We start from the raw sequence: 25,502 nt of genomic DNA on the forward strand, positions 1-25,502 counted from the left end.
CGCCTCGTGCTCCTTCCCTGTTTTCCATTGGTTCTATACGGACAACCGGGCCCCCTTTTGCTTTGTTAGTATTGGCCAAGAGCTACAGAAAGCAAGCCACTTTGCCTGTCTCCCATTGGTGGAACCTTCCGACACCGCCCAGCTACGATGACGTCATCTTTGCCCTGGCTAGCGATCCCTGAATGGCTGGTGGTTAGACGCCGGGCTATTCCTACCCGAATCTGGCATTGCATCGCAGGGCTGACCCGGGCACCGAGCAGCGCTGATTCACCGACCCCGCCTCGGACCTGTTGCCGGAACCTGTCTCCGGGTAAAAGTTCCGGGGATCTGCTGGACGTCCCTAGAGTGGAAGCTGGCACCGCGCTTCACCTGGGCGCTCTGCCCTGCTCGGGTTCGGGGCCAGATCCCCGGGCCTGCTACCTGCGGCCCGGAGGTTCCAGGCTTTCCGGGGCCGAAAGCCCCGCCGACAGCCCGGTAGGGCGGTGGGCCTGGGGCTCCGGCTAGCGCCACGTGGCTGTAGCACTCGGCGGGGGAGGCTGTCTCGTGTTCAGTGCTCGCCACCCAGCGTTTTTTTTCTCTCTCCAGAAAGCACTGGAATCGTGAGGCTGTACACCCCGCCCTGAGTGCTGGCCAATTACTCCCTCCTGCGAGTGGATTTTAACAGCTCAGAAACTTCCCGTACCTGCAGACTGACGCTGAATTCTGAGATTTGTTTGACATCTCTTTCAGTCTTTCCTTCCAATTCTAGAGGAAAACATTCAAAAAGAATACTTCCTATTCAAGATGGCTATAAATGATGTTTTTGTGTGTGTGGTACCAATATAAATGTACGTAGAACAGAACTAAAAATTTTAAGAGTTGTTCCTTAAGCTTGAGACCCAAGTTACGCTGTTAATATACTGACAGCTCCATTTAAAAAAACTGAAATAAAACTCTTGGTAAATTGAGACTCCTGAATATAGAAATGAGTAAAAGCATGAACATATTTAACAAAGCTTTAAAAACGTTTATTGTTGCCAATATGTGAAAACAATAGCTTGTAAGGTAATTTACCTACATTATTGCTAATCCTCAACATAACCCCATTAGATAGGTTAATTATCTACATTTTGCACATAAGGAAACTGATGCCCAGAGAAGCTAAATGACTTTCTTAGACATCTATTCAGCCAGAAATGGAAACTGAACCTAGATCTGTTTCACCCAAAGCCCATACTATAGGTGATAGTTTTTCTAAAAAACAGGAATTAAGAACCGGATCTCCATGAGTCACAAACACTGACAAACACGGGGGAAAGAAAGAAAAACATGTAATCATGATGGTAAGTTTTAAATATGTCTTTTCTAATGGTTGATAAATCCATTAAACTCAAAAGAAGAAGAATAGAGTAACCCAGTCCTGACATATAGAACACATTTTCTGGTTTTAATGGTTAATTGGATCTAAAAGCTGATTCTTTATGGCAATTAATAAATACACTGAAGATAAAAGTTTTCAAAACACAAAAAGCTAGAATTGGGGATATAAGTTTATAAAAATTATGAAGATACTATTTTTAACTGCACGTTATTTGTAAAACAAATCTGAAAATAGTAATGAATATAGTTTTTACTGATAGTAAAAACACTGATTTCATTCTTAATTTTGGATTCTGTATACTTCTATATTTTCTCTTTGATTTTATTATGAACATTTAGCATCTCTTTATTCTTTCTCTTACCCTCAACTCTTTTTTTTAAAAAAGCCAGTCTTATTTCAAAATCATGATCCTTCCCCTGGAGTTAGCCTGATTGAAAATCATACTTATAAAATTAAAAAAGGAAAAATGGTTGAAATCTGAGTCAGATATAGCAAAGGAACCATTTATACACCGACAGGTTTAGCTTAAATTCCAAACAAAAATAAATTATATAATATATAAAATCAGAGAATTAAGACTAAGGAATGGACCTCTTTCTGTTCCCTGGCAGCGGAGGGAGAAATCAGTAATCCAGAAACACCAACTAGGAAATTAGTATCATGAAGAACTCCAAATAGTGTCTGATGCCACCTACTGGACATCAAGCAGTAAGTATAAAACAAAGGATTTTTTCTTGTTTTTCTAGCAATTATTTTATACAAATATATTACAATGACCAGTTAGATAATCTGAAAGTACAGATTTTGAAGAATTGAAATCCTAAAATGAAGAAGTGATTACCCCCAGCATCTAGCACTTCAAAGGCATTACACAAGCACTAACAGATGGATAGGCAAAACCCTCAAAATAAGAACTTGAAATTCCATAATGTTTTAACCTAAATTTTATGACCAGAATTTTAAGTAAAAAGCTATGTGAAATAGGATAAACATAGGCTGACAACAGTTTATATCCTTGAGGTATTAAGCTAAACTGATAGAACTGGAAACTAAAAATATATTGAAAATGGGAAGCACAAAAGACTGTATTTGTCAAATAATCTTTACTGTATTTTTTTTAAAAGCCCTAGTTTCCTTCCTCTGAGGGGTTTATACTCTAGGTGGGCAAAGGACAGTATGTAAATACCAGTGCTGAATGGCAGGTTTATTAAATGCAATGGAACTTCTGACAGACAGGTGCATTTCAGTTGAGTACCTCAGAGTGCAGAGAAGACAACTGTTGGTATTCTAATCCTTTAACTGTCTAAAAAGTTCCAGAACTGCTGAATGCTGAATTAAAAAACACTACTTACAATGACATTAAAATGAATTTTGTTTTCTAAGTTTCTGAGGAACTGATTTTATTTTTCGAAGTGTAAAAATCAGGACTGTGATTTACTGTCTTAGTATTAATCCCTTTCTTTGTGGCTACCTGGGACACTCTAACATAATGATATACAGTATCACAAAATTAAAATGTAAAAACCTTTAAAAACACTGATCTGCACAAGTTAATTACTCCACAAATATTTGATACTTTTAAAAACAGAGCAATGGCTAAACGGGTACACACACTACACAGAACACTATGCAGAAGTTAAAAAAAAAAAAGACGAGTATATATATATATATGCATGGAAACATCTCCAAGGCAGTGCTGAGTAAATAGCTGAGTTATAAGATGATCCCTGTAGCATATTATCTGTGTAAAAAAAACAAGAAACAAACCAAACACCTCAAACTGGGCTTTCCCCCTCATTTCTAACACTAAGTCTGCTACATATATATATATATACACACACACACAGGCATGCACGTCTGGAAGGAAACACTACAAAGGATTCACAGTGGATCAGGCCTGCTCAAAAGGGATTAAGCAGTCATGTTTTAAAATTTTTATAGGAAAAATGTGCTCATTTAAGAGTTGGATAACTAAAGGTTAACTTAAAAACTTAGGGAAGTGGAATGAAGTTTAAGTCAGAAAGAGAAAGACAAATATCACATATCACTTATATGTGGAATCTAAAAATAAATGGTACAAATGAACCTGTTTAAAAAACAAAAATAGAGTCACAGATGCAGAAAACAAACTTACGGTTACCAAGAGGAAAAGGGGGGAGGGATAAATTGGGGGACTGGTATTGACGAATTCATACTACTATATATAAAATAGATACGAACCTCCTGTATAGCACAAAGGACTCTACTCAGTACTCCATAATGACCTATATAGGAAGAGAATCTTAAAAGAGTGGATATATGTATAACTGATTCACTTTGCTGAAGAGCAGAAACTAACACAACATTGTAAATCAACTATACTCCAATAAAAATTAAAAAAAAAACCACTGAGAAGTCCTTAAGTGAAGAAATGTCACTAGATTACATTCAGGTACAGGTATTCGTTGAGTGCTTTACTGGGTGCCAGGCACTGTGGTGCTGGGGCTGCAGCAGCTAACAAGACAGAAGCCCTGCTTCTGAAAGTTCAAGGACAGTAATACAGAGTGTGTCAGGCACTGATAGACTATAAGGAAAAGGAAACTGCAGAGGATGTGGAGAAACTGGAACCCTCACAAATTGCTAGTGGGAATATAAAACAGTGTGGTTGCTTTGGAAAACAGACAGTGCTTCAAAAAGTTAAACATGGAGTTTAACTATATAACCCAGTAATAGCACTCCTAGCTATATACCCAAGAGAACTGAAAACATTTGTTCATACAAAACCTGGATACAAACATCCATAGTAGCATTATTCATAATAGCCAAAAAAGTGGAACAACCCAAATTCCCATCAACTGATGAATTATAAATTACAATGTGACATGTGGGGGCTTCCCAGGTGGCACAGTGGTAAAAAACCCACCTGCCAATGCTGGAGACAGAATCGGGTTTGATCCCTGGGTTGGGATGATCCCCTGGAGAAGGAAATGGCTACCCACTCCAGTAGTCTTGTCTGGGAAATTCTACTGACAAGGAGCCTGGCTGGCTACATCCATGGGGTTGCAAAGGGTCAGACACGACTGAGCATGCACACACACATGCACACACATCCACAGAATAGAGTATTATAAACTATAAAAAAGGGATGTGTGTGCGCTAAGTCCCTTCAGTCATGTCTGGCTCTGTGCAACACTATGGACTGTAGCCTGCCAGGCTCCTCTGTCCGTGGGATTCTCCAGGCAAGAATCCTGGAGTGGGTTGCCATTTCCCCCTCCAGGGGATCTTCCCAACCCAGAGATTGAACCCAAGTCTGTCTTCTGCACTGGCAGGCGGGTTCTTTACCACTGAGCCACCTGGGAAGCCCTTTAAGTACTGTTTATGATACAAGATGAATGAATCTGGAAACACTGCTATGCAATAGAAGCTAGACACAAAATGTCACATATTGTGTGATTCCATCCATTTGAAATGTCCATTTACATGAAAATGTCCAGAATAGATACACCTTTAAAGACAAAGTACATTTAGCGGTTTCTGGGGTGGAGGGTAAGATGGATTGGGAGGGATGAGAAGCAGCTGTTAATGAGCATGGAGTTCCTTTTGGGGATGATGAAAATATTTTAGAATTACTGGCAATAAATACATAACTCTGTCAATATATTAAAACCACTGACTGGTATACTTTTATTTATTTCTGGCCATGCCACATGGGGCTTGTGGGATATTAGTTCCTGCAAGTTAGTGCAGAGTCCTCATCACTGGACCGCCAGGGAAGTCTCTGAAATGATATACTTTAATAGGTTGAATTTTATTTCAATTTAAAAAAAAGCTAAAAAAAAAAAAATAATAAAATAAAATAAAATAAAAAAAGCTAAATAAAAAAGAGTAAAACAGGGTAAAAGGATAGAGAGGGAAGGGGAGGCTGTTGTTTTGGACAAGGTAGTCAGGAATGACCTTATTTTAAGCAGTGACCTGAACAATATAAAGAAGCTAACCATGTAAATTTGAAAGGTGGGAGGAGGGAGAGGAGGGATATTCCAGGAGGAAAGGCAAGTAGGAAGACTCTTAAGGTAGATGTATATCTATTTTTAAGGAACAGCAAAGAGGCAAGTAGTGTGGCTGCATGCAGTAGCAAGGGGTGAGGCTGCAGGAAGCCACAGTCCAAACTATACAGATGTGTTGACCCACAATAAGGACTGGTCTTCACTCTAAATGATAGAAAGCCATCAGAGCCAGAAGCAATGACCAGATGTACATTTATAAGGTTCACTCTGCTGCTAGGTAGAGAATAAACTGAGGCAGAAGGGAGGGAAGGAAATCTATTAGAGATGGCTTCTGTTAGTATAGGTGGGTGAAAAATGGTCAGATTTGATGTACATCTAATCACCACAATATACACTTTAAATATCTTAAACTTGCATTTGTCAATTATATCCCAATAAATATGGGGGGAGAAAGTTGTTGGATTCAAAATATACTCTGTTAGAGCTGAAGGGATTTCTAATGAATCAAATGTGCCACACAGGAGAAAGAGAGGAGCGAAGGATGAGCCTAGGGAGTTTCACTCTGTGCAAAGGTGTAAATGGAGAAGCCACTCACTGAGATGGGGAAGCCTGAGAGAAGATGACTGGGCAGGGAAATGAGAAGTCAATTCATCTTAAATTTGAGGTGCCTACTAATCCAAGTGCATCTACAAGACTGGAATTCAGTGAAACAGTAAGGCTAGAAGTATACAATGGAGAGCCACAGCAGAAGACATTTGACGCTTTGTGAAGGGATAACTCACCAGAGGCAGACAGGAGAGTCTAGGGGTTGGGCCCTGGAGCACTCTGACATTTGGATACTTAGAAGATTTGGCAGAATTTATGTCTTCTGAGAGGAGCAGCCTGTTAGAAGAAGACAAGAATGCTCCATCTTTGTTATTCTTACAGAATCAGATGATCTGATGGATAAAAGTTCCTTCAAAGCAAGACCTGATCTCATCTCTAGATCTTTAAAGATTTCTTCCTCTTCCATTTCTTTGGTGTTAGCTCACAGAGAGTGAACCTATTGCTCTATTAGGTATTCTCAGATTATTTCTTTACAAAGTATGCTGCCTTGAGGATCTCAAGTTAGTGTGCTGAAATGACAATCATACCGAACACCACACTAAAATGACAATCTAAATACCCATTGTTTGATTTGGAGCATATTATTTCATTCCAGAAATTTTAGCTTCCCAGTAAGACAACTGGGTGTGCTTTTCTTTAGATGTGCACAAATGTGATCAGAAACAGTCCTTATCGCAGATACTTTACAGATAGGCTGTATTTCGGAGGGTCAGGATATGGGAATCTACTCAACTCACTTGGCAAAAAGTCTAAGCAAAATAACCCAACTGCTTGGGGTAGTGACACTTGTGCAGTGGGTACTACAGGCTGTACAGCTGAGGTAGCACATTTAACCAACCATAACTGCTACCCTTAAAAAAAGAGGCAATAAGGTTTCCCTGATGGCTCCGTGGAAGAGAATCCACCTGCCAATGACAGAGACACAGGTTTGATCCCTGATCCGGGAAGATCCCATGTGCCGTGGAGCAGATAAGCCTGTGCACCGCAACTACTGAGCCTGTGCTCTGAGCCCCAGAGGCACAACTACTGAAGCCTGTGCGTCTTGGAGCCTGTGCTCCACAAGAGAAGCCACTGCAGTGAGAAGCCCATGCTTCTCACCACAACTACAACAACTACAGCTCACCACAGCTACAACAACTATAGCTCACCACAACTACAGGGTAGCCCCCATCCTCTGCAACTAGAGAAAAGCCTGCGGAGCAAAAAGACCCAGCCCACCCAAAAATAAAATAAATAAAATCATTAGAAAAGGAGTTGGGGATGGACAGGGAAGCCTGGCGAACTGCAGTCCACGGGGTTGCAGAGTCAGATACAACTGTGACTGAACTGAACTGAATATTACCTACTCTGATAAGAAACAATCTTAAGATGTGGTAGTAAGTGAAAAAATAGGTGCAAAATAGAGTGTAAAGTTTGCTTAAATTTGAGTAATAAAAGACACATATACATATAAATTATATGCTTATGTATTCATGGAGTATCTCCAAAAGGATACAGTTAGCACATCATATTGTGTTCCATGTGTTTATATTGGTTACTCAACACTCCCCCCACCCCCCGCCAAATTAAAAATCTAGCCACAAAGCCTCAAATATCAGTGAGACAGGAAACAGAATAGGTAATGGTCATTAGAAAAGGAGATTCCTTCAAATAAGAAAAAGAAAAGCTTGCTGAAAGACAAATGGAGCCAAGGTTTGAAATTAGTATTTCAGAAAAGAAATACACAGGGCTAATACAGTCTAAAAACATACATCTTCCTTAGAAACTAAACAAAACCAAATACCATTATTTTAACCATCAGACTGGAAGCTTAAAAAAAAAAAAAAACCAAACACTCAATACTGGTACACGTATACAAAACAGGGATGCTCATACTTTACTGGTGATGCTTAGGTGTTAGCCTTCTAACCATACATGTATCACAAGCCTTACGCATGCACATAAAGGGTAAAGCATGCACCTTTCTCTTACCCAGCAATGCCACCGCCAAGAACTGAAAATGAGCAAATAAGGCAACAAGTACAAAAGATACACACAACAGGGATACTGCTTCATGGGTGTTGTGTTTTGCTTTTTTCCCCTTACAACCTAAATAATCTACTCATAGCTTTAATTATAACAGCAAATCTTGGAAGGGAAGCCAATGTTCACCAATAAAAGATTAGTTAATAAATTACCGTATAACCAAGTAGCTACTAAAACCTAAGTTTCCAAAGAATTTATAAGAGCATTTAACAGACGTTCATAGTACACGGGAGAAAAAGGATTAGCAAAGAAAGCAGCATCCGGTCTCTTTGGCTAGGGGCAAGAAATATACACCCATAGGAGCCTGGAAATATAAATACCAAAATGTTAACATTCTGGGGGTAGATTATAGGTGATTTTTGGTTTTTTTCCCTACCTTCTGATTTCTCCCAAGGTGTTTTTTATTTAGATGGGAATACCAGACCACCTGACCTGCCTCTTGAGAAACCTGTATGCAGGTCAGGAAGCAACAGTTAGAACTGGATATGGAACAACAGACTGGTTCCAAATCAGAAAAGGAGTATGTCAAGGCTGATTATTTAACTTACATGCAGAGGACATCATGAGAAACGCTGGGGTGGAAGAAGCACAAGCTGGAATCAATATCAATCAAGCTGGGAGAAATATCAATTACCTCAGATATGCAGATGACACCACCCTTATGGCAGAAAGTGAAGAGGAACTAAAGAGCCTCTTGATGAAAGTGAAAGAGGAGAGTGAAAAAGTTGGCTTAAAGCTCAACATTCAGAAAACTAAGATCATGGCATCTGCTCCCATCACTTTGTGGCAAATAGATGGGTAAACAGTGGAAACAGTGGCTGACTTTATTTTTGGGGGCTCCAAAATCACTGCAGATGGTGACTGCAGCCATGAAATTAAAAGACGCTTACTCCTTGGAAGGAAAGTTATGACCAACCTAGACAGCACATTAAAAAGCAGAGACATTACTTTGTCAACAAAGGTCCATCTAGTCAAGGCTATGGTTTTTCCAGTGGTCATGTATGGATGTGAGAGTTGGACTATAAAGAAGGCTGAGCATTGACAAATTGATGCTTTTGAACTGTGGTGTTGGAGAAGACTCTTGAGAATCCCTTGGACTGCAAGGAGATCCAACCAGTCCATCCTAAAGGAGATCAGTCCTGGGTGTTCATTGGAAGGACTGATGTTGAAGCTGAAACTCCAATACTTTGGCCACCTGATGCGAAGAGCTGACTCATTTGAAAAGACCTTGATGTTGGGAAAGATTGAGGGCAGGAGGAGAAGGGGACGACAGAGGATGAGATGGTTGGATTGCATCACCAACTCAATGGACATGAGTTTGGGTAAATTCCGGGAGTTGGTGATGGACAGGGAGGCCTAGCGTGCTGTGGTCCATAGGGTCACAAAGAGTCAGACACGACTGAGTGACTGAACTGAACTGAATAAGCATGTATTGCTTTTTAACTGGGGAAATACAGTATTGGGGCAGGGGGCAAAAAACACAGAAGACACAAAAAATCCAGTTATATTTTTTCAATATTCTAACTTTTAAACCTATGAAGAATCATGATATCTAAGTCTATGGATGAAAAAAGAAAATGTGTAGAGAAATCCTTTTTTTTCTAGGTATAAAAATATCAAATACAAAAGGGTAGAAATTATTGCTTTATTTGAGAAACTTACTTCCAAATCACTTTTATGTATTTTAAAAAGTCATAAAGAGCATCCAAGAGAAAAACATATACAGTTTCCATAGGAATAAGGACAAAAAAATGGGGTTGATGACTGCCCCAAACGATATTTCCTAAAGGAAAAAAATGTAATATTTAACTTTTTTTTCTTGAGGCAGGGTAAGTGAACTACACACATCATAAATAAAATTTTCTTACTTTACAAGGAGGAAGGACTGTGATCCTGTTTTTGATGCGTATTAAATACAAAAATCCACTGTTCTTAAGATGAGGGAAAAAACATCATTCTTCAACAATTCAGCTCATGCAATGAAATCCAAAGGTCTGTTGAATCCACCTTTTCGATTCATGTACTGCCTATGATGAGAAAATTTATTTATTAAAAAAATTGTGGGTTTGTCTTATAAAAGAAATAATCATATGCATCAGAAGTTAAAACTATAAACTATTTCTAAAATGGCAACGTCTAGGGCAATAAGTATTCAAAGTCAAAATCTAAACAAAAGTATGGAAATATATTTTCATATTATTTGGGAAGATTCTACAGACTTAAAAAAAAAATCAATTGAAAATCCATATTTAAGTAACACTAAACACCTACCAAGTTTAAGGAAAACAGAAGTTTCAAACGGGTACCTATCAAGCAAATCTGATCACACACTGTACTAGTTCTCCCCATAAGACCTTATTTGAAGGTAATTTTACAGTGGACTGTTGATTCTAGTATTTTAACTCACAGCAGTCTCAAATCACACCATTCATATTCCTAAATTAACTGAAGTATTAGTCTAAATTAACTGAAGTGATAAATGTAGAGAAAAAGACAACGTTTGAAGATGTCTTGACTTTCCTGTTCATGCACTGAGATTTCAAGTATGGATTGGTTTGTTTTGTGGTATTAATAAAATATGCCTATACTTAACAGAAAGGCATTTATAGTTGAAATCCTTACATAATCAATTTAGATAAATAATTCAGGAGGAATCTATTTTAAAACCTATAATTATAATGAAATTAAAGTCTAAAGACTTGAGATTATGCTATTTTGAAGAAAGAACTACTTGTAATCTAAAATATTTAAGCCAACTACCCTTTCTCTGTAATAGTTTCTGGTTCACAGGTAAATTTAAAATTATTTTAACATACAACAATATAAACAAGGAAGATTAAATCAAGGAAAAATATGGAAACCTCACTAAAGTAAGGGATTGTATAGAAAACTGCTACATTTCCAGAAACATGATTATCCCAAAACCAATTCTTTCCCAAGCATATAATTTATATTAGTTCAAACGTAATAATGGCAGCTATGCATACCTATACTTTCTCTTCTGAGACACATTTATGGCATAGGCATTTACAGAGCCATCCACCTTTTTCCCCTGGAGAAAAGCAAGAAACAAAAACCAAAACACACACACAAACAAACAACACACAAGAGAAAGAATACAGTAAATGACTTGATCAAAGAGCTGGATTCCACAGACCTCTTTAATGGCAAGATTCATTTAAGCATGATGTAGTCCAATGACTGAAAGAATTTTCAGATCCTGATGATATCCCAGGAACTCCCAAGTGTTATAACTCTGTTCACATTTTTAGTCACATATAAGCAAATACCAATATTCAAACCAACAAACGCTCATATGTATTATGTGCAAGGCATGCAGGGAAAGTAGGTAGCAGAGCCTCACCTTTTCCGGTCAGAGCATTCTTCAAAACCAAATACAAGTTATGGATATCTCCTCTAGAAAAATTCACATTCACAAAAATTTAACTTATGACCTGAACTGGTGGGATTCTCAATCAGTCACCATTCGTACATAATCCCATTTCTTGCATAGGCTTTGAAATTTTGATTTTTAAATCAAGAATCAGGTACTAATGTTGTATCACTTGTATCTCAGACTTTCTTCTTCATTAATTCCTTTATGGGTCTTCTGATTCAGCAAAATGAACTCACCACTTTCTGTTCCTCATGCCTAAACTGCCTTCTTAATGCCCATCCAATCTTCAACCCTCTGGTTCTTGTGCATTCTTCAAGGCCCAAGTCAAATGACCCAGCTGCTAGGAAGAGCTCTCTCCTCTAACTCCCACAGAATGTTAACTGTGCTTTCCTCACAATTCCCTCATTTTCTACCCTCCAATTATCACGATGTCTAATCATGATGATAACATCTACATGATCACCATGTGTAACATCACACTGTTGTTGTTGTTTAGTCACTAAGTCACATCCGACCCTTTGCAACCCCATGGACTATAGTCTGCCAGGTTCCTTTGTCCATGGGATTTCCCAGGCAAGGATACTGGAGTGGGTTGCCATTTCCTTCTCCAGGGGATCTGCCCCACCCAGGGATCAAACTCCTGCATTTAGCAGGCTGATTCTTTACCACTGAGGCACCAGGAAAGTCCATTAATCTTTTTTACTAAGTTCAATTACTAAAGCCTAACTGATTTTTGAAAACTATTTGTAGAGTTGTATATTTTCAGCTCTCTTTTTTTTCAGCTCTCTTCTCATTTACATGTTGGAATAGAAAATTTGTCCATAAATAAACAAAACCAACTTTGAAATTTTTTAGAATGTTAAAATAGAAGGGAAAATAAGTGACTAATTTGGCATTTGAAGAGGTTCCACCATAGAATGATGATGAAATATTACAAGATACACATTACTGAAAAATACAAATGAGCTGAGAAACTATAACTGACAGTCCTGAAGCCAACTGCGTATGAATTAACATCCTTGTTGATGTCATTAAAAAAACAACTGACATCATTTGTTCTTGTGGTACTCCATAATTTTTATGGAATCTATAAATTCTCACCTAATTTTTCCTTTATAAACAAACATCTTCAGCACAGACTACATTTAAAAGTAGTGGTTCCATCTTTACATCTGATTCTCAAGAATTCTAAACATGTCAGGCAATAGTAAAACCAAAAAAACCCCCCAAAAAACCAGGAATTCTAATAAGGTCCTTCACTATTCTTCTAAAAACAGTGAAATTTAGTTGTCTCATTTTGAAAATATTTTTATTCATCCAATATATGTATTAATAAACCAGTTTACTTACAAAACCCTCATTGGAATAGCAAATAAGGAACTGGTATAGTCAAGATAAAAACCTGATATAGAAATTGCATTAAATTTAAAATGGGGTTCACATAACCATTTGTGAGAATCAAAGAGCTCATTCTTAATTTTCTCACCTCAAAACAGTCATGCCTCTGGTAATCCTCTTAGGCCACACACTGTCATTTAAAAAATACACGGGAATCCTACAGAATAACATTAGTTAGACGCTCTTAGAGCATCTGCGATTACCCCACTCCATTCATGACATAATGGAACACAAGATTAGGGGAAGTGGATTACTTTTGACACCTCTCCTCAGAGATTACAACTTCTACTTGCAAAATGAAAAGGACTTAAAATTCTATAAAGAAAGTTTTAAAAATATATTTTCTCTCCACACACACTCTCCTTGTCTATTCTTAATAGTTTCCTCTATCCTCCCTTCTCTCTTCATTCAATTTCCTCTCTCCCTCCATTTCCCCTTTGCTCTATTTCTCTCTACCCCATCTCCCACTCCACAACCCTTCCCTCTTTTGCCTCCCCACCTCCTTATTCTTTTCAATACGATGGTCAGGGCTAGAGAGCATTCAAATTCCTGTCAATCCCTCTTCTTGAGTTATGAGATATGTATGCAGCTTGCAACGCCATCTTTATCTGGCAGCTGCTTTTCATTCTGTTTCATAGCACTTCCCTTTCCTACAATCCTTTCTTTGGTTAACCCTATCAGCCTGACACCTCAGAGTCATCACTGACTACTCACCTCCATTCCCACCACCACTAACTCTTGCTTCTGAATTGTTCTCAGTATTCCAGCCTCTCTCCTCAGGTCAGACCTTCATCATCTTTCACTGCATGACTGGGCAGTACTCCCAGTCTTTTGTTTGTCCTCCATGAGGTCTCAGGTCATCTTTCTAAACATACATATATTCTGTTGCTCCCTTGCTTAAATACCATTGCTTCCTCTCATCACCAAAATAATCAACTTATATTCCTCAGTATGGCTAAGGATATCAGCCTTCCGTGAGTTGCCTCCTACCTCTATTTCTAGCCCCATCTATAGTCATCAGCCCATCAACACCCTTTCTCTAGTCACTGAATTTGAACCTCCTCCAATACTCTATGCTGCTTCACGCTGACAGGGCATCTCTGTGAGCTTTTCCCTCTACTTCAAATGATCTTCCTCCTCTTCTTTGTCTGATCACCTCTACTGGCCCTTTAAGATCTAATTCAAATATCCCAAGCAAATACTCCTTGAATTCCAATGGCAGCCCACAACTTCCTCTCTTTGCTTTCAAATCCCTTCACACAAATAGTTACTGTTTTCTAACAGAATAAACTTGTTATCATTGGAAGAAATTACAAGTGATAGTAAAAGAATATTGAAAAATGGGGCAGATCAATTCACATTAAGAATACTTGACTGGCTACATGTTTTACTTACTTTTGTGGAGTCAAAGGAGGCAAATCCCATTAACTTCATCATTTCTATTTCTTCCTCTGTTTTGCCTTCTAAGTCTTCCTCTACAAAAATAAGTGATACATTTTAAACTTATTTTATACATAAAAAAGAGAGCTGGCAATAGATTAATAGTTGTTCCACTTTACCAGCAGAGAATATACTAAACAATTAGCTAAAGACTTGAATTTAATGAAAAATCCCTCAAACTGGATAGAATATAACTTAAGGTGCAAGGAAAAAGTGTGGTCTCCATCCTCCATTGTAAGAGATTGCTTAAAAGGATATGCTTGGCATCTTTAGGAAGGACCACCTTCAACATCAGTGAAGAGACTTCCAAAATAGAATATTTTCATGTTTTTAACTGTCCTTCCTGTATCAAGAGCACCAAATTACTAGTAATTAGGGTACAATTAAAACAAAATCTCAAAACCATATGCAGTGAACACTATGTGTGTGTGCACTCAGTCATATCTGATTCTTTCACAACGGCATGGACTGTAGCCCGCCAGGCTCCTCTGTCCATGCGAGTTTTCAGGCAAGAAGAGCAGAGTGGGTTGCTTTTTGTCCTCCAAGGGATCTTCCCAACCCAAGGATTGAACATGTGTCTCCTGCATTGCAGGCAGATTCTGTACTACTGAGCCACTGCGGAACCCCCTATTGAATACTGTCAAAAACTTAAATAGCTAAATGTTCAAAAATTATACTTAATTTCTTAATTGAATTTCTAAACAAGGCTGTACATTTCCTACAGTTATTTATCTAATATTACCAGTTATCTGACGTTCTTTGCTCTTTGTTTCTTTTGTTTCTTTCTTCTCCTCATCTCTTCTTTCTTTCAGTCGAGAAGGGGAAGGAGATGTGGATCTATGTCGTCTTGGAGACCTAATATTTAATAAGGAAAGATGTCAGAAACAGAGACATACCTGGTGACTTGTGTTGACGAGCACAGATATACATGAGTGCATGAAAGGTAAAGGCTGAACAAAAGCCGGACTCCAGAGGTAGGAATTTGTTCCCCAAAGCAGAATGAGGAAGAAAGTTCTGCCTAGGCCCTGACTATTAACAAAAAATTATTCATTGTTTAATTATCAGTTACACTCAGTATAGCTAGGCCAAAAACGTTTTTGTAAGGCAGAAAAAAGAAAACAAAAGTGTATTTGATGGTTATTAAGAATCAGAGTCCACTTCTAAGATTCTTCCAAGATCTCACAGTCTTGATTATATGGTTGACTAAACTATTATCACCAAAAGTTTATAAAAAAGTAAGACTATAATATACAAACCGCTTATTTCTTACTCCTGCTAAGTGCTTTTCATGTATTATTTCTCATTTACTCCTCAAGGCAACTCTACTATATGGAATGTTATCAACCCCATTTTACCAATGGGAATGTTAGGTTTAGAATAAAGTGGGATAAAGTTCCGCTGATGTCATGAAACCGTAAGTCCCTTTGTAAGCGATAACAACAAAGTCAAGAGCAGCGACTACGCAGCTGTGGTAAAACTTCTGCTCTGCTGCACTTACCTGGAACGCCTTCTGTGTGGGGAGCGAGAGCGGCTTCTTCTCCGATCTCGCTCCCGGGACCGGGACCTTTCTCGGCGCCTGCGTTCTCTTTCCCGGGACGTGGACCGGGACCGCCTACGCTCTAATAAAAACAAAATTGCAGAGTCGAAAATTACCTCAAACATCTACTGGATGCTGAGCCAGCCAACAGTAATATAATGCAAGCCATTTCTAGATGTCACATTTAAAAAGTAAAGACACGAGATTAATTTTAACAGTATAGATTTAACCCAAACCACCCACCACCATTTCAACATGCATTATATATATATATATATATATATATATATATATATATATATATATAAACACATATTCTTTTTATCCGCACTAACCAAGGAAAACCGGTGTGTTCGACACTTAAACATCAGTTCTCAATTCGGATTGAGAACTTGTTAAGTGCTCAATAGTCCTCTGTGGTTCGAGGGCTCATTTAACTTTTAAGATAAACCCTGATTAGCTGAAGGTGACAGAAACCAACGAGGGGGCAGAATCGAGGTTGTATGTGAAATCTTCCCCTCTCTCCTTTAGGGGGCTGGGGCCAGAAGTCATTAAGAGGTGAGCACCCTGAACGCAAACTCTTAAACGTCGATTTCCCTACTGTAAGCTGGGGAGGAAACCCTGAGCACTTAAGAACCTGGCGGCAGCACATGCTGAGCGCTACGGTGTGTGGCATCCATTCTCATGTTAGCTTTTAAAAGGTAATATTTACCCTAGATGTCTAATTACGGGAATTCGGACGCAGGAGGGCTGGATGACTTGCACTCGGTCACCCAGAAATTGGAGGAACCATGGCCTGACTCTAAATTCCCAAGCCACAAGTACAACAAAAGTTATTACAGGAAGCTGACAAAGAGTCGGCCAAACACCAGCTGGGTAAAAGACTGCCTTCAAACTGGAGGGCTGAAAGCGTGTAGGGCCCAGGTCTTCGTTCCCAATAGACCCCCTCTCTTCTCCTTAGAAGAGAAGGCTCCCCCCTGTCCGCGGCCCTTAGACTGGGAACCAACGTGGAAACGAATCTCCAACCGAGCCCCAGACCCTCAGAGTCTCTTCTAGACTCACCCCTCCGTGGGGAGCGGCTACGGCTGCGACCCATTTGGAATCCTCCAGTACAAGTCGACCCGGAAACGGCTGTGCAACAACTTCCGGGAGGGCCGGGAACCGAGCTTTCACCGCCGACTGGGAAACGTCCAAACGACTCGCCAGGGTTCCGGCGAAGAGAGGCTGCCCCAACCTGATACCGCCTCATCCGAACCCAGAGGTTCCCTCGAGAACAGAGTTGTCATCTCTGCTCCTCCAACCCCTCTTTCCTGGTGGCTTCACTATCTTCTCCCCCGTCTTTCGAGGTGGGCATTAGAATGTGCTTTGTTGTTGTTTAGTCGCTAAGTCGTGTCCCACTCTTGCGACCTCATGGACTGTAGCCCTTCAGGTTCCTCTGTCCATGGAATTCTCCAGGCAAGAATACTGGAGTGGGTTGCCAGTTCCTCCTCCAGGATGAAATCCTGTCTGTTGCATTGGCAGACGGGTTCTTTACCACTGACCACCAGGAAAGCCTCTGCTCCCTGTTGTTATTCTAGAAATGTAAGGAAAAAGCCATATATAAACCACCCTAACACAGTTCTCACCCCCGCCCCGCCCCCATTGTTCTTTCCGACTATCTTGTCCATAGGCAAAAAATATTTCATATCAAACCGATCTAAACTTACCATATGCAAAGTTTTAAGTCCACACGGGGATGCAGTAGGGCGGGTCAGGAGGCAGAGGGAGCAAGGGGAAAAAAAGCATGGCTGAGAGCTTTTGTTGAGTTTTGTTGGAGGGAATAGCAGAGGCTGGGAAGCAGGCTAAGCAGGTTCTCTAAGACTGATCAGCGGGTCTTGAGATTTAAGGGCTGTCCAGAGCTGTTGGTACCTGGCCCTGGGATCTGTGGCAGAGGAATAATGCCTTGACTTGTGAGCTTGATAAAGGAGGTGATAGAGTAGGGGCTTCCCACTAGCTGGCTTACATACTAAAGTCAGACTCATAAGGGGACTCATTTGCTATCTCGCAGAATTAGCTAGTCCTGGGAAGGGCAGTCTTGGCAAGGCCCCAGATGTCAAAACACCAGAAAATGTAAGCAATTAAAAAGGCATGATTAATACAGTTATTCACAACAATATTTATTGCACACCTAGCACCAGAGAATTAAAAAAATTTTTTTTAACTTTAAAATTTTTTGGTTGCACTGAGTCTTTGTTGCTGTACATGGGCCTTCTCTAGTTGCAGCCAGCAGGAGCTACTCTCTAGTTGAAGTGCGCGGACTTCTCAGTGCTGTGGCTTCTCTTGTTGCAGAGCACAGGCTCTAGGCTTTCGGGCTTCAGTAGTTGCAGCAGGCAGGCTCAGTACTTGTGGCACACGGGCTTAGTTGTTACACAGCCTGTGGAATCTTCCTGGGTCAGGGATCAAACCCATGTCGCCTGCATTGGCAGGTTGATTACTATCCACTGTATCATCAGGGAAGTCCTGTACCAGAGGATTAATCAATGAAAAAAGCAAGTCTGTTCTTGAGTACTTGCAGTCCACTGAGGGATACAAACAAGTAAACAGTATCAAGATGCAGGAGAGGGGCAGAACAAGATACTAGGAGTTCACATGAAGTGGATACCTAACTCCTTTGAGGGGAAGGGTTCTCAAGGAATGTGTCCAGGAGGAAATAATGTCCAAATGAGACCTTAAGGATGAGTAGAAATTAGCCAGGTCAAATGGGGTGACTTTTGTGGTGGGGACAGGGAAAGATCGTCCAGGCAGAGGAGACTGCATGTGCCAGGGCAAGAGGTAAGGGAGCAGATGGGCTAAAAGTAGAGACCTACGGAGCAAGGAGTGAACGTGTGAAGACCAGACTGGAAGCCTTGTAGGCTGTGGTCAAGTTACCCTGATGTAAAAGCAACAGAGAGCTGTTCGTTCAAGGGCTTTGAGGACTGGAGGGACTCACATTTGAGTTTATTCTGAGAACACGCTGGGTGACGTGGAGACTTGACTGGGAGGTGGGGGTGCAAAACACCTAAGGAGGAAGGTACAGTGGTCTAGGTTGGAAACTCCAGTGACCTACACTAGAGTGGTTATCAGTAGGTAAGGTAAAAGTGGCTGAATTTGAGAATTGGTAAAACTGGAAAAGCTTGATTCTTAGATGTCTGCATGAGAGTTCGAAGATTCAAGCATGACATCCATTCTGGCTTGTGAAACTGGGCAGATGGTAACATCATTTGCTAAGATAAGGCATATAAGTTTTGGGTGAAGGCTATGTATCTTGACCTAATTTGAGGAGCCATTCTGAACACCCAAAAGGAGATGCCAACTAGATGTGTATCTGGAGCTTGGAGGAGAGCTCTCGGCTGCAACCACACAGAAAAGGAATCATCAGAATACAGATGTTCATTTGAAGCCATGAGAGGGCATTAGGCCACTCAGGGAGGCTGAGAGAAAAGGGCCTAGAGACGGCTAGAGGAAGAACCCCAAAAGGAGACTAAGGGGTAGCCAGAGAAACAGAAGGAGTGTTATCAAGTAAGTTTTAAGAGAAGCCTGCTGTTTTAAGAACAAAGTGGTTAATTTAAATGTTAAAATGAAAAACAAAAAAAAAACCACCAAGCCTCACCCACATCTAACCTAAAAGATTTAGCAACAAAGTCTTTGTTCACTCAGTTTTATAGAGTTGTGAATGACTTTTACAGTGGAGAGAGAATTTGTATACCCCCTCTTTTTTTTTAGGTCTGTGTTGCTTTTGAGATATTAGTTCTTCCACCAGGGATTGAACCCAGGTTCACCATTGGACCACCAGGGTATTCCTTGCATAATCCTCTTGAGAAGTTTGGCTTATGCAGGGCAAAATATGGCGGGGCAAAATATGGGTGGAGGTAAATCCGGAGGTTTTGTGAAGATGGGAGAAACCTAAGCATGTTTAAAATATTAGTGTGAACAAGTCAGTTTAGAGAAATAAAGGGGGGAAAAAGTACAGAAGAGAAAGAGAAAACCAAAGGAGTAAAGTTTCCTCAGGGACAGCCCTGAGATTTACCTCAGGCAGAAAAGAAAGTGCCCCCTCTCCCCTGCCTGAAGATGTGGGACACAAACTGTGCTCTGCTAAGGCTTCCTTATTTACTAATCAAGTTGCCCTCTCTCAGAATATAGATTATCCGTCACTGTGTACTTTCAGCACTGTTATCTTGAAGAAAAATCCCGTTTTGAGGTTCCCTCATTCTAATGGTTCTTTTAATGACTTCAGTGGGGTAGGGTTGGAGTACTGTCAACTCTTGTGATCATACTTATAAGTTGCCTCCCTAACCAGACAGGGCAATTTTCAATAAAGGCAAATTTGTGTATGTTGCTGTTTAGTCACTAAGTTGTGTCTGACTCTTTTGTGACTCCATGGACTATATAGCCTGCCAAGCTCCTCTGTCCATGGAATTTCCCAGGCAAGAATACTGGAGCGGGTTGCCATTTCCTTCCCCAGGGGATCTTCCCAACCCAGGGATTGAACCTGCTTCTCCTGCACTAGCAGAGGGATTCTTTAACCACTGAGCCACCAGAGAAGCCAAAAAGTGTGTGTACTTTATATAAGAATCAACATTAAGCATCTGTGATTCCTACAAATGTACTATCTTGAGCCTTGGTTAAATTGTTTTACCTTTTCTAGTCCTATTTTATGTAAAATCACCAGCCTTTACAAAAGCATCCTACTTTTATCCTTACAGGGGGCTTCCCTGGTGGCTCAGACGGTAAAGCATCTGCCTGCAATGCAGGAGACACAGCTTCAATCCCTGGGTTGGGAAGATCCCCTGGGGAAGGAAATGGCTACTGACCCCAGTATTCTTGCCTGGAAAATTCCATGGATAGAGGACCCTGGTGGGCCACAGTCCATGGGGTCGCAAAGAGTTGCACATGACTGAGCAACTTCACTTTATCTTTACAAATGAATGCATACTGTTGAGTCAGTAATTTCACCACCAATTAGACGTAGTTTGACCACTAGTTAACAGTGATTGATGGTGTTTGAGGTTTTCTGTTTTTGTATCCTTTTATCATGGACTTTCAGAAGAATCGCAAACTCTGTGGCTGGGAGGAAACTACTGTGACTTTTTTTTTTTTTAATGTAGTTAATGGATTTAGGTCCAAATTACTTGAAGTTATGATTCAACACATCATTCTAGGTGATTGATAAGTTATCTACCATTTGCACTCTATTATCCTTTTCTATTCTTTACATGGGTTCTTCTTTAAGGGAATATAACTCTTGACAGTTTCAATGTTAACAGTCCAATATTCTAGAGCACCTCTGTTCCATAGAACTTTTTGCAATGATGAACAGACTCTATATTTGCACTGTCCAATACAGTAGCCACTAGTTACTTGTGGTTAACTAAGCACTTGGAATGTGTCTAGTGTGACTGAGGAAGTAAATTTTAAATTCTATTTATTTTTAATTAGCTTAGATAGCCACAGTGACCCTATTTTTACATCTGATGTTGAAATTTACTTATTAATGATGGCAATCAATCCTCTTTAAAGACTTTGAAATGTGAGAAAATGTTGGCTACTAAATGCTTGGTAAAAAACCAATGACTACCACTAATCATTTAATTTTGCCTACCTTGCTAAGTTTCAAGCCAAATTGGTTTTTTGAAAAAGAAAGGTATACTTATATATCTCTAGTAATTTAGCATGGAACTCTAGAATATTTCCTCTTAAGGACCTCTTCTTTACTGATAGCCAAGTAAAAATAATTATTAGTTGGTTAAATCTTATTTTTTAGCCCTTGCAGCTTAAAAAAAGACTTGGCAAAGGTTATAAGGCAAAAGGTGACAAACAAAAAAATCTTCATATATATTAGTTCATATAAGACTTCAGCTGACACTTAATACTTTATTAAAAATATTCCAATTAAAAAGAATGAAAAGTATGCAAAGTATTTGGTAAGAAAACAAAAACAGATCTTACTATCAGTGTCAAGTACTAGCTGAAAATTACCGGTTTCTCCAGTGAGAATACAACTTACTTGTGACTGAAGAAATAATTATTTTGTTTGTAAGCAATTTGGCTAGGAAACAAACAAGGGGCAGGAACCATATATAATTCCAATTTGATTTAATTCATACAAGTGAAATGAAATAATTTTACTAATATACTCAAACTTTAATTATCTTTACTCCCAAGATTTGTAAAAATTCAGTTATTTAAATAATTTGACTTAAATTTATGTAAGGGTAAGGAATCTCTGATGTTACAATAAGACAGGAAAAAAACAAAAGCATCTCATGAAAGAGATATAGCCAAATACAAAAACAAGAAATGTAGTCTCTTGATACAGCCAAATTATTGTATTAAAACCATTCAAACTACAGTTCTAGGGGTAGAAATAGGGAAGGCATTTAAAAGCTTCCTTTAAATTCACCATGAGGATCAATTTTGAAAGAACAAAAGTGTTTTATGAATCTATGGACATATCACTAGGGAATAAAAACTAGCAATTAGTTCTAAAAGTTAAATCTAACTAGAAAAAAATCAAACTTGGAAAAAAAATTCTGGTTTCAACTGAGTTATTTTTTTGGTTCATTTTATATGTTATTTATTCTTTCTCCAAATGGGTATTTATTATTTGTACAGATACACAAAAGTAATTCCCATTTTTCTTAAAACATACTAAAAATATATATTAACCACAAAAAGTACTCACTTTGACTGGAAAGATGATTAGCATGGTTATTTTCAAAATAGCAGTAAATCCAAGAACCGAACATATATAAATCATGAAAAATGTACATCTCATTTTTGACAAAAATAAGTTCTATTTATACATTAATGCTTTATTATCAGCTTCTATATGATATCCTCCGACCTTATTTACATTTACTATGAGATTTCTAATATTATGTGTAACTCAAAGGCACTCAATTCGGAGATTATAAAGTCCTGAGCTTAAGTAGGAAATAGGATTCCCAACTGAAATTTGAAAATAAATAATTCAGATCACAGAATATGAAAATGTTTAAAGTATAATATTTGGTACATAAATAATCTGTGACCTAATGATAAAGTTGTACAGAAATCAAAGAAAAGACCATTAAAGGCAAAGGAATATCCTCAGAATCAAACTAATTTTCTTCCCCTATTCAAGATCATTTGAAAGTCTGAAGCTGATTTTTTTCTTGTTAAAATTCTAGGAAAGCAAAATAAAAAAGCATGAAAATGCTTAAGTTAAATAAAAATTCCTCAGCTTAGTCTTCAAAACCATGAAAAAAAATTTAATGATTAATAACATATAAAGATTGGAAGAATATCTGACTAGTAGGAGGAATCATAAAGAGAAGTTGAAAAAAAATTAAGGACAGCTTTAAATACACCAATTGAAAGAGCATTTATAATTGGCCAGGTTATTCCTTCAGCATTCTTTTAGTCAAATAAAAATGAAACTAACAGACGGATTATTGAGGTTCACTAACATTAAGTAGGATCAAAGTTCAAGCTGAAAACTGACTCTATGTATGGTTGCAGAGAAATGTGAAATTTACCTATAGCAATTTTCTACTGATGCTAAATTAAAAAGCATGAGTTGATATCTTTATTAGCAAATGGTTTGACAGATATTCTCTTGGCTTTAAAATGCTTTTCCATATATGCATAGAAATGTAATGAGGATAAGAGTAGTCTTCTGTATTATCTGTACAGTTCGTAAGGCCTTTGTCATTGTTAGTCACCTTAGATGTGAATATCTGCAGGGCCATTAAATTAAAGCTGGCCAAAAAGTTTTCAAAGTGCTACTGTTTCCAACTGGTGAGATCTTCAGTTTTCTGGATTTTCTGGATGATGACTATTTTCAGTTCTTTTTTCTGGCGATATATACAGGAAGTTACAGCAGATATATAAAGGGAAGATCAGAAGCCTGCTGTCCAAGTTCATCACTACTTGTTCCTATAAAACAAATTTGTTACTTTAATGATAATAATAGTATTATAAAAATAAAACAGAGAACCAAACTGTTGAATCGAGTGAACTAAAGGTTAGTATGGTGGTTAAAAGTTTGCATCTGGAATCTGACAGTCACTGTTCAAATCTCAAGACTTCCACCCACTAGCTTTGTGACCTCGGCCAAGTCACTGACTTTATCAACTGCAGCTTCCTCACTGTAAAGGGGGAGAATAACCACTCCATAGGATTATACTAGGATTAAATGAGACAGTGCACATAGAGGGCTCAGCAAAGCCAGCTATATATTAAGTAACCAGTAACGGTAGTTATTTTCATTACTGGAAAATTTCTATCAAGTACCTACATATTTTATGAACAGATACGGCCCAGAAATAGAGACTTCTCATTTGGCTTCTATGTCTGATGGTCTTTATGTACAGCAAATACTTGATATGAGTCATTAATAATGACTTGGGGAGTCATTATTGTCACCAATAAGCATGGCTCCTTCCCACTCTTGTCTGAGATATCCCACCATCTCTAATGCAAACAAGTTATTTGTCTCTTGGAACCTAAAATACATTACCATGTAAAATCAATTCCAAGTTCAGTTACATCAATACACATGAGAGCAACTTGAGATTCCAGAGCCAGGAGTTGATACTACACCTGAGAGCTACAAACGGAACCCTCACTCACTCATGCTACAGATCTCTGGAACCGTTTACCAGCAGGTTTTCGTGAAAAGAATAAATCCTTAGAGTATAAGCAGTGGCCCTGAAATGGGAACTCCTCTATTTTTTCAATAGTTGGATATATTCTCTGAACTAATATGCATTTGTTTCATCTTTATACATTCTGAAGAATATACTTTTTAAAGAAAGAATTAAAAAAATATTTGACTGTTCTGGGTCTTTGTTTCTGTGTGTGGACTTTCTCTAGTTGTGGTGAGTGGGGGCTACTCCTCATTGTAGTACACAGGCTCTAGGAGAGTGGTCTTTAGTACTTGCAGCGCACGGGCTCAGCAGTTGTGGCTCACAGGCTCCAGAGTATGGGCTCAGTAGGTGTGGTGCACGGGCTTAATTATCTGTGGCACATGGAAGCTTCCCGGACCAGGGATCAAACCCATGTCCCCTGCACTGGCCGGCAGATTCTTATCCACTGTACCACCAGGGAAGTCCCTGAAGAATATACTTTTAAAATACTGTTTAAAAATAAAATAAAATACTGTTTAAATCTAGAATTTTATATTATTTACTGAAGCATGTGTTCCTACAATGAAGAGGGACTAAAACTGGAACATTTGAGTGACAGACAAAGGCTCAACTAGATACAGCTTCTGTGTTGGAGCAGCAAGATAAATTTGGATAAAGAAGGTAGGGAACAGAAATGTTACACACACACACACACACTATAGTCTCCAAAATGGGCAAAATGATATTTTGTTGTTTAAGTGAACAAAATGGATATGACAAGTCAGATGAGGATTCACCTGGGCTGGCGGTGCAAACACAGTTGGCAGAGAGCAAGCATGTCAAAGCACAGTTGACCTTCAGATGCTTAAGTCACCCTGGACTAGTCAACATCTGTAGCAATAACCTGAGTCAAGGCAGATTTACCAAGTCTATTGAGGACAAAGGCTTTGATGATGTGTGTATCTGATGATAAAAGCCAAGATTCTCTACCCACAACTCTTAAGAAAATTAGCATTCTGGTATCTAAATATAGTTAAGGTTGGTGGGGGAAAGTAGGTCAAAGACCCAATTCTGGGGAAAGAGAGCCATGCAGTTACCACTTGGGAGCTGAATGGACATACCAACTTCT

At 39.0% G+C, this 25,502-nt stretch overlaps 2 protein-coding genes and 1 long non-coding RNA gene across 3 annotated transcripts in view; 1 reads left to right on the forward strand and 2 right to left on the reverse strand.

The window, feature by feature from the left end:
- Nucleotides 1-113: 113 nt before the first annotated feature.
- LOC122441885 lies at nucleotides 114-8,439 on the forward strand. The gene is made up of 4 exons (XR_006269492.1): nucleotides 114-310; nucleotides 586-1,322; nucleotides 1,972-2,068; nucleotides 8,384-8,439. It is a non-coding gene; the product is annotated as an uncharacterized LOC122441885 (long non-coding RNA).
- Nucleotides 8,440-9,605: 1,166 nt separating this feature from the next.
- SNRNP27 (small nuclear ribonucleoprotein U4/U6.U5 subunit 27) lies at nucleotides 9,606-16,935 on the reverse strand. Its single transcript, XM_043468974.1, has 6 exons — nucleotides 16,809-16,935; nucleotides 15,708-15,828; nucleotides 14,952-15,064; nucleotides 14,165-14,244; nucleotides 10,962-11,026; nucleotides 9,606-10,001 (listed from the first exon to the last, which is right to left on the reverse strand). Exons 1-6 carry the CDS (start codon nucleotides 16,840-16,842, stop codon nucleotides 9,947-9,949), a joined length of 468 nt encoding a protein of 155 aa, XP_043324909.1. The 5' UTR covers nucleotides 16,843-16,935; the 3' UTR covers nucleotides 9,606-9,946.
- A 5,413-nt stretch (nucleotides 16,936-22,348) lies between these two features.
- GMCL1 (germ cell-less 1, spermatogenesis associated) overlaps nucleotides 22,349-25,502 on the reverse strand; it is a 47,625-nt gene continuing 44,471 nt past the window's right edge. Inside the window, exon 14 of the mRNA XM_043468975.1 lies at nucleotides 22,349-23,681. Within this exon, the coding sequence (XP_043324910.1) occupies nucleotides 23,553-23,681 (129 nt within the window). The 3' untranslated portion in view covers nucleotides 22,349-23,552. The remainder of the gene's footprint in view (nucleotides 23,682-25,502) is intronic.

This window comes from Cervus canadensis, chromosome 5 (assembly GCF_019320065.1).
Source record: "Cervus canadensis isolate Bull #8, Minnesota chromosome 5, ASM1932006v1, whole genome shotgun sequence".
NCBI lineage: Eukaryota > Metazoa > Chordata > Mammalia > Artiodactyla > Cervidae > Cervus > Cervus canadensis.

What these genes read in the sequence shown, in the direction of transcription:
- SNRNP27 (XM_043468974.1), bottom strand. Translation starts at nt 16,842, where the DNA reads ATGGGTCGCAGCCGTAGCCGCTCCCCACGGAGGG. An exon ending in CAAAGAACGTCAGATAACTG is followed by an intron (nt 14,245 to 14,951) that starts GTAATATTAGAT and finishes TTATTTTTGTAG; the next exon opens with AGGAAGACTTAGAAGGCAAA. An exon ending in CCTCCTTTGACTCCACAAAA is followed by an intron (nt 11,027 to 14,164) that starts GTAAGTAAAACA and finishes GCTTTTCTCCAG; the next exon opens with GGGAAAAAGGTGGATGGCTC.